The 10,000-nt window shown below is 35.8% G+C and overlaps 1 protein-coding gene across 1 annotated transcript in view; it reads left to right on the plus strand.

Moving 5' to 3' along the window:
• The window catches only part of l(2)gl (LLGL domain-containing protein l(2)gl), a gene marked incomplete in the record, with an annotated part of 63,123 nt that overhangs the window by 29,463 nt on the left and 23,660 nt on the right, over positions 1-10,000 (plus strand). Inside the window, 12 exon segments of the mRNA XM_070142359.1 lie at positions 39-157; positions 528-671; positions 1,119-1,257; positions 2,623-2,819; positions 3,313-3,461; positions 4,270-4,442; positions 4,689-4,809; positions 4,957-5,096; positions 5,270-5,422; positions 5,666-5,770; positions 6,184-6,343; positions 6,642-6,795. Of these exon segments, the coding sequence (XP_069998460.1) occupies positions 39-157; positions 528-671; positions 1,119-1,257; positions 2,623-2,819; positions 3,313-3,461; positions 4,270-4,442; positions 4,689-4,809; positions 4,957-5,096; positions 5,270-5,422; positions 5,666-5,770; positions 6,184-6,343; positions 6,642-6,795 (1,754 nt within the window).

The raw sequence follows: 10,000 nt of genomic DNA on the forward strand, positions 1-10,000 counted from the left end.
GGAGTCTTCTGCATGCATGTGTGTTCGTTTGTTGACAGTGCCGCCTGGTGTCACTGTTCGAAGACAACAGTCTACACCTATGGCAGTTAAACCAGCAGGATGACTCTGGCGGTTCGTTGGAATTAGTTCATGCTAACTCCACGTGCTTAGAGGGAAAGTAAGTATGGTCATAAGGATTTCTTAAATTATTGCCTTTACAACATGTAATTGAACTGCACAATATTACTCCTTTGTGTGATTAACTTTGATCAGTATTGTATTTTGAAAATTTTAGATTATCAATCACAAAGAATGTTTATCTCACTTCTTTTAATGGTATTCTGAACATTATCATTCACTGAAATAAAAGATCGTATTGTCTGTTGAATATTAGATGTGTTTTTTTTTTTACATTTAAATTTCAAGTTATTTCTGGAAAGAGTATCTGAAGAATTATTTAAATTTGTTACTGCAGAATGTAAAGTAATTTTCTCATAAGAAAAATACCGTTTTGCCAATATTAACAGTGATTTCACTTTTCTAACCAGGTTGAAAAAGATTAGTGTGGTAGTGGCAGACAGCAAGAGCGAACACTTGATGGTTGGCACAGAGGGCGGTAACATCTACCTGCTCAACCTAGCAACTTTTGCCATGTCCGACAATATTATTTACCAAGATGTAGTCATGCAGAAGTAAGTTTTATACTGGATACACAAATGTTGTGACAAGTGTTGAAAGATTAAATGATGCTCAACCAAAATAACAGGGAAAATACAAAACTGATGTTTTGTATATTGTAAATTTTACAATGATGAATTAATGTATCATTGATAGGATCCTTTTTTTATATATAAATTTGATGGACAGCGATTGAGTATCCTGTTTCTGTTGTAGTCATTCCAGTCTCCATGCACTTGTCGCTTAAGAGAGCATATGCATATGGATTTTGTTTATTTTACAAGAGTTGATGTGGTTTTTAGGAAGGATTACTGTCCTCTATTGATATTTTCAAATGGAAATGCTGTTTACTGCATTATCAGCAACAAATTGAAATTTGTTAACCTATTTTTTTCATCCAAGGAAACAGGCCCCAAAACACAAACATGTCATTTAGTCGCACTCTCGTCTCTTTTTTTCAGTGTTCCTGAGGATTACAAAGTTAACCCTGGTCCAGTAGAGGCAATTGCAGAACACCCCACAGAACCTGACAAGATCCTAATTGGCTATCAGCGTGGCCTCATTGTGTTGTGGGACAAGAAGAATCTGTGCGCTGATCAGGTGTGTGATCTGTTTTCTCATTGACAGCAACAAATTTTGTTTGTAATTACTTTTTAGATTTAATGTTGGAAAGGAGGTAAGTTCTCATTAGTATTTTGTCTTAGAATATAAATGAATTCTTGTTTGAAGTTTAGTCAAGGAATTTAGTTTAGGGTGAATTGTTTTTGATATAGGTATTGGCATAAATGTGAAAAACAGGACTTCAGTCATGATTGAGAAACTCAATCTGCATAATGCATTATGGCTAAGAAAAAGAAAAATGTGCAAAAACCATGATTAATTTCTGAGAATTTGCTATCATTTTTTATATTCCCCAAGAGAGCTTAAAAAAAAAAAAAAATCTAATCACACCATCTATGTATTTCTTGTATTTGAGATTATTTGATTTTGATTTATGATTAGCATAGATAACTTAGGGGTGGTTCAAAATTTTCAATTTTTTTCACAAGCGTATAAAGCACATGCTAGGTGGGAGGTGGTTAAACCCACTCACATGCTTTTTGAATTCTATGAAAATGTAAATGTCAGATCGTATTGACTGCTCAGTATATGTGTCTGAAAACCGCTTTCCCGATCTAGCCTCGCCTTCTTGACACTACGTATTCATGATTTTATGAATGGTCAATAAATTCATTCATGTTGAAAGTTGGTATATTTGATAGTTGTTCTGAAATATTTCTCAGACTTACCTGGTTCTAATACTTGTCCCAATTGAAAATGATAATAATACTTCTCCCAATTGAAAATACGCCTAATTATGGGAATTAACCCCTATCAAGCTTTTAGTGGGTAGCATGACTATCAGGGAAATTTTCACAGGACTAGCCTGTCTGCTCAAGGGCACCTCTGGCATCAATATTTTCAAGTGTACTCTTTTAGGGAGGAGGGGGTTCAGCAAAAAGAGTGCTCTTTGTATGCTTGTAAAAATATATGCTTGTAAAAATGGTAAAACTAGCTGATTGCAGTTGGCTTCTTGCCCCCCCCCCCCCTCCCCATTGGCCAATAATATTCACATTCCTAAGTTTTTAGATGTCTACCTTTTCCAAAAGTGTCATAACTCAAACGTCTCAGAAGCCACTAGGATGGCCCATCTTAACATCACAGAAAATTCTGGTCCTGTCATGATAAGGTCAAGAAGAAAAAATGGATGTATTAAAGATTCAGTTTTTCTGTTTTGGAATACTTTGTTACTGTTCAAACTGGGACTGAGGGAATTGTATTTTTCTAGTAGTTTCATTCTTAGACAATGGAGACTGGAAAAAAGATGAATATAATAGTATTGATTTTCCTTTTCTGCAGAAATATTATAATTTAAGTTCACAGACACTTTTAGAATAAGAAAAACATGCAAAACATCTTCCACAGACATACGTATGTACTCAACAACTAGAATCTGTGTGCTGGCATCCAGATGCAAGTCAGTTTACGACATCTCATAATGATGGCAGCTATATGGTCTGGTCATCCACCGAATCATCTGAACCTGTTGATGGCCCACAGACTGTGTATGGGCCTTTTCCTTGCAAACCTATCACCAAAATTCTAAGACCGGCAACTAAAGAGTAAGTGTTTTCTTACAATGCTTTTTTACATGGTTTGTTTGAATCTTTTTAATTTTTAGCTTTTTATTCATATGGTTCAAGCAATTGTTTATTTTCATGCAGAGAATATAGATAGATTTAAAGGAGCTTAAGTAAGAAAAAAGAAAAAAATCTGATAGATTTAACAGAAAAATATGGGAAATTGGAACAGACTAGTTAGAACATTATGAGTAATTATTGATTTAAAAATGACATCACATTATTTATTCGTATGTATCCAGATTTAACCTATTATAACCCAACAACTTAGTTTTTAATCCTTAAAAAAGTGCATAACATCAGATATATGCCATACTCTCACAATTGGGATAAGATCATAGCATCAAGGATTTTTGTTGTTGTTTTTGTTGTTGTTGTTGTTGTTATGTAATGATGAAATGTAACCCATCAACATGGGGTAAAGAGATCAATTAGGTTGAAAGAAGTTTCTGTAATGTGTTGTTTCCTATTTCAGAGGTGACCTCATTATTTTTGGGGGAGGTATGCCCAGGGCAAGCTATGGCGACCGCAATACAGTGACTGCCATGCAGGGAGAATTCCATTACACTTTCAATCTTACTTCTAGAGTCATTGACTTTGTTGTAGTTGATGATGATGAAAGTGGTGAGTTTTTTTCATTGTCCATTACATATTTTTTTCATGGATATGTTTACACATATACATGTACATATACATTTATGTACATATACATACATTCATATACATACATTCATATACATACATTCATATACATACATACATATATATATATATATATATATATATATATATATATATATATATATATATATATATATATATATATATACGTATATACATATATACATATAAATATATACACATATAACATACACATATATACAGATGCAGATGTACATATACACATACATAAACACACACAAACACGCACACACACGCGCATACACACACACGTGCACACACACATCCACACACACACGCGCGCATACACACACACGTGCACACACACATCCACACACACACGCGCACATACACACATGTGCACACGCAAACACGCGCACACATGCGCACATGCACACGCACACCCACCCACACCCACCCACACACACACACACACACACACACACACACACACACACACACACACACACACACACACACACACACACACACACACACACACACACACACACACACACACACACACACACACACACACACACACACACACACAGACACACACACACAGAGGGAAGGTACATGTGTATGCAAGAATGCAAGTTTGTACACAAGAAATAAACTGTAGACATAATCTCAGCTTACTTTGATTTGATTCTCAGTGTCATTTATAGGAGATACCCATAGTGCTATACAAGTACAAATTATATTTATACATATTACCAAGTTCATAATTTCACATTGATGCTTCCAGGCCAAGCAGGTTGTCTGGTGATTCTAGCTGAAGAGGAGGTAGTCTTCATAGATCTCTTGACGGAAGAATGGCCATCGTTTGCAGCTCCTTACTTGGCATCTCTACACTCCTCTGCCATTACCTGTTTGTGCTTTGTTTCGGGAATAATGCCGGATCTTTATGAAAAAATAAAGGTCAGAATTGTGCACGTGTAAAGGATTGATGTAATTTTTTGTATTTGAAATTGTATCTTGTATGTATTGAGAGATTCTGAAAAAAAATAATGATTTCAGATGTTCAACCTTTCATCTGTTCTTTTTATATATAATAGACATAATAGTAAACAGAACAAGGCAGCTGGAACTAATGTAAAAGTAAATTTAGGATTTTGGAGAGAGGATATAATTGGTAAACTATTTTTTTGCTTTTTATTATTGCAGGAAGCAGGATCCAAGCAACAGGTTGGTTTATCCACACGTCCTTGGCCAATCAATGGTGGAATCTTGCAAAGTTCTGACCCGCCCAAACAACGAGATCTTCTCCTAACAGGTCATGAAGACGGTGAGTATGATGTTGGGAATATTCCTTGCACATAGGAAGGTAGAACTGTTAACCATATGAATGCAAGCTCAAATGCATTCTGTACTTAAATATTCACAGTGAAATGGTGAATACTGATTTCAGTGTTTATTTCAAATTCATCCTCAGGTACTGTACAATTTTGGGATGCATCTGGAGTTTCTCTGACGCACCTGTACAAATTCACAACAGCAAAGCTCTTTGTGTCAGAAGACCTCGCTGGAGATGGGGCAGCTGCTGAAGATGATGATTGGCCTCCGTTTAGAAAAGTGAGTTGATTATTGTGCAAAGTTGAAAGTGACCTTATACATATTCTCCGTCTCTACCTGCATCTTGTTATTTATTTATTTATTTATTTTATTATTTTTTCCTCCAGAGATATGAGAAGGAGTAGATGTTGACATTTCCAAAACATATTTTGATGTATGATGATTGTTTGCAGGCAGGGTTGTTTGACCCTTACAGTGATGATCCTCGTCTTGGTATCAAGAAGATGGAGATGTGTGCATACACAGGGACTCTTGTTGTAGCGGGCACAGCAGGTCAAGTCCTTATCCTTAATATTAACATGGAAGAGAAGGAACTTATACCTGAGGTGAGAATCATATTTAACCAGTATATACGTAGTTGAATGTATAATAATGTATTATTCATGTGTACCTTTGATCTATATGATATATGATATTCTATTCCAAATGCACCATGAAATATATTGTAATGTTTTTAATGCATCATAGAATATATTCTCTGTTTACTATGATATATACTGTATGCTTAATTTGTATGTTTAATGTTAAAACTGGTTCCACTGACAGAGAACTCACCATTTCAATTTCAGGCTGTAGATGTAAATTTGGTAGCTGAAACTGACAACTTTGTCTGGAAGAGTCATAGCAAACTGGATATGCAGAACGAAGCTGTTAAGTTTGAGGCTGGCATGCAGGTAAGTTTCATTGAGGATGTTTTTTCCTATTCTTTAATTACTTTATTGTTGTATTTTGCTAAATGCTACTTTTATAATTTAAGATGCAGATTTATAATTAGTATCATGTTGTAAGAGAGAGAGAAATATGTAGATATGAAGATGTGGTAATGCATGTGCAAATAGTAAGAAAGGAAAAAGAAAGAAATGTATATATTATGCTTCCATATCTTAATAGTATATGGGCAACATATACTTTGAGACCAGCCTATTAGAATTCACTGATAAGCCTAATGAAACTTCAGATAAAGAGTGTTTTGACCTGCATTTATTGCAAAATGAAGGAAGATAGAGTTTCAGCATTTAAGTGGATTTGATTTGAGATCAGAGATGGAGCATTGATTTGAAAGTAATTTTCTCTCCTTCCTCCACAGCCCACAGCAGTTGTACAGTTTTATCCTCCAGCTTCCTGTACGTCTTTGACCCTAAACAGCGAATGGGGTCTTGTTGCTTGTGGTACAGCTCATGGATTTGCACTCTTTGACATTATTCAGAAGAAGAACTTGCTTGCCAAAAGTACTTTAAGCCCTCTAGGTATGTTTTTTTTCTTTCTTTCTTTCTTTCATTCTTTCTTTCTTACTTTTTCTAAGGTTTGATTTTCATAATTCTTGTCATTCTGAAAACACATTTTGCCTAGATCTTACCCAACATCTTTACTCAGACTAATACTTATTTTTATTAGTTTTATAAATAGAAACATTCTTCTTTCATCTAGAATTTATTGATTTCATTAATTCATTCAAGGTTTAGTCTCTCAGAATTCATTAATTCATTTAAGATTCAGTCAGCATCTACTCTTTCAACATTTACAAACCCTATATGCCCCATACAGACTTAGCCAACACAGCTGATGAAGGACCAATGTCCAGGAGAAAATCCCTCAAGAAGTCTCTACGAGAGTCATTCCGCAGATTACGTCGTGGAAGATCCCAAAGAAAAACAGGAAAGCCAGGTGCCACTTCACCAACAGGGGCACATCCACAAAGGTGAGCCCAAATAGTGAAGATGAGTGACATTAGAGTTTATGAATGGATTTATGAATGAATAGTCTTTTTTGTCTTAATGGTTCCTGCTCACTGTGTCTTAAAGCAGAAAAAGATGCAAGGGTATTGGAGTTTGGAAAGGCAATGAAAGGGACATATGTGGAAAAATGTTTTGAACATGTATGTGTAGAGATGTTTTAATTCTCAATAATGATAACATCATTATGATTATTTGTTTATTTGTTTATTCCAAAGGGAAATTTTGTCTTTCCTTTTCATTCAGAAAAGTTTCTTTGTTTGAAAATGCTTATTGGGAAACTTACATGGACTGCTTAATAGCTTTTGCTTAAAAGACTTTGAATTTCAGCAGTTCGGTTTTGATAAATGAATGTAATTGGAAAATATCTGGTTCATTGCCAATGGTATCTATGCATATGTAAGGCTATGCAGTTTTTTATTTATGTTTGTAAATAAGTAAACTGTTCAAAGATGATTTTTTCTGGTGTCTGCTACATGCTCACAGTGAATAGTGTATATTAGGTGCTGTGATATACCGTGTACCTCATTGTTTATATTTGAATCTAGGTAAAAGTATAAGCCTACATAAGTATAGTGTGATATTTTTTACTGAAAGAATTTAGTACACTGAAGAGATAAAACCAGAATTCTTCTTAGTCTTTAGAAGACAGTTAAGTATGTATATTTTCTTCTTTATCTTCTGTCACTATCCCTGAATTTACCTCTAAACGACAGGCAATAGTAATCTTAGATTTTCGTGATTATTATTTTAAGGCGATAGACTGTGAGATTCAGTATGGTTTCACTGAATTTAACTCAGTCTTTTCAACAACTTTTCCTTGACTTTTAACTTCTTGAGCTTAATGTTGCTACAATATCTAGATGCATGAAAATTATATATTGATCTTTTGATATTGTATTGTGAAAAAAGCTGCTTTTAGATATGATAATAATAAAAGAGCTAATGAACCAGTTCACTTTTCAGTCATGTGCAGTTGATGTAATTCTTAGATACTGTTTATCTTGGGCATGAAGAATTTGTATAAAGCCTATTTCTGATCTGTAGAAAATGTGTTGCAAAACATATAAGATGCTTGTTTGAAAACTCCCTTGTAGATAAGTAATTCTTTGTCCATGACTCATGTGGTTCTTGTAGTTTGTCTGCGAGCTCATGGAGGTCAAAAGTCCGCAGGCAAGATCCATGCCCAGTGCCCCCTACAAGCGGGTCAAAATGTCTGCCAAAAATAAATTTAACCCCCCCACCCCCCCTCCTCTAGGGTGGACCATGATATAATTAGTGACACCAGTGATGAGTCCCACGATGAGGACGACGAACCGACTAGGTAAATGTAAGCGCAACAGAAATGGAAGCAATTGGCTTATTTCGCTTTCCTTTTTTGAGCATCTTATAACAACGCAGCTGCTGTAGGCATGTGACAGGCATCGCTTGAGTGGGACAGTAGAAACTCTTGATCTCAAGGACACTGTTTGGAGCAGAACCAAGTCTTTTTTGACCATTTTGAACTGGAATTCAATTATAAAAATGATAATGATAAAAGGAGTAACACCAAAGAGTTTGATTTTAAGACAAGTTAATAGGGTTTTGCATATTTGTTTTGGTAACACATTACTTTTCTTATGTAGTACAAATCCAATACAAGGAACACTGTTGTTACATTTGGGTAGTTACATTAGATACATTCTCATAAATATTATAGTACAACAAAGCAAGTAATGCTGAATTCAACATACAGTTCTGAGAATTTTAATTCTTTTTTTTTTAGCCAAAGAATTCCTTCCAGATTGTCATATCATGTATAGTCTTGATTTCAGAGATTCTACTGTACTGTTTTTTTGTTTTTATTTTCATTGTTGAATTATTTTATTTTATTTATTTCATTAATTTGATTTTTCAGTTTGTCGCCTTTTATTTTTTTCCTTTGAGGAAAAAATGCAGAAAACACTGAATGTAAACATATGACACTGTTCAGGGAGCTGAATGTATGCTGTGTTTTGTTAATTATATTATTGTTTTACTGTTACTTATTATTGGTATTATTATTATTATTATTATTATTACTGTTGCTGTTATTGTTATTGTTACAGTTATTATTGAAACAACTGTGTTTTTGTTTAGTTAATTTTATTAAGGGAATTTCTTTAGCAGTGTTTGTAGACTTACACCACAAATGTGCTGGCCTATGAATGTGAAGATGGCAGAATTCCGCACACCTTGAAGGCGAATTTTGCAAATCAAGTTTTAGACAACTTTGGATGCATGAAACAAGTAGTTCATTTTACTAGAGCAATGGATTCATATTATATCATTTGTTCTCTTCCTCTTTTTTTCAGTAAAAGGGAACTTGAACCCTTGTTATTTTGATTTCAGTCCACAACTTTTTCTTGTTTTAATTCCTAAGGTTTGACTTGCATGCTTCTCATGTTTCATGCAGCCCTGATGAGGATGAGAGTGAGGTGGAGGATGGGAAGGAGGTGGATTTGAGTGATAGAGGGGAGGGAGGTCAGGCAGAGGAGGAGGAGGAGGAGGAGGTGAAGAAAGAGGAGGAGAAGGAGAAGGTGGTGGTGTCCAAGCAATCTGGAGGGAAGGACAAATGCTCTGGTGAAAAGGCTCCCAGCGAAGCAGCTGCATCTGAGACCCCTGGGGCATCCCAAGGGAGCCAGCAGGAAGAGGATGTACCCCAGCGTGCAACTCTTGCCCAAGAAGAACTCTCTGAAGAAGGCATAGAACTTGCGGAAGAGGCAGAGAGCAAAGGTAAACCTGGTAATGAGGAGAAAGAGGAGTCTGAAATAGCTGGGACAAAAGAGGGTGTGCCTTTCTTCTACTATGTTACCCCCAAGAGGCTACGGGACAAGTCCATGAGCCCTACCAAAAAGGACAAAATTAAGAAGGAAAAGAAAAAGGAGAAGAGTGCCATTTCACCAGACAAAGAGGAGGGGGAGGAAGAGAATATGGAGAAGGAGAAAGAAAAGGAGGCAGAGGAAGGAAAGGGCAAGGGCAAGACTTGGCTCCCTGCAGTATTTTCACGCAAAGACAAGGGTGATGGAGATGAGCCAGTTGAGGGAGAACCAGCACCTGAAGGGGAAGAGATTGCCCCTGAACAGACCAAGGCTCCAGGCATCTTCCAGAAGATCTTCAGTCGCCAGGCAAGTGCCACAACTGTTGAGGCAC

The sequence above is a fragment of the Penaeus vannamei genome, chromosome 29 (genome assembly GCF_042767895.1).
Source record: "Penaeus vannamei isolate JL-2024 chromosome 29, ASM4276789v1, whole genome shotgun sequence".
Classification (NCBI taxonomy): domain Eukaryota; kingdom Metazoa; phylum Arthropoda; class Malacostraca; order Decapoda; family Penaeidae; genus Penaeus; species Penaeus vannamei.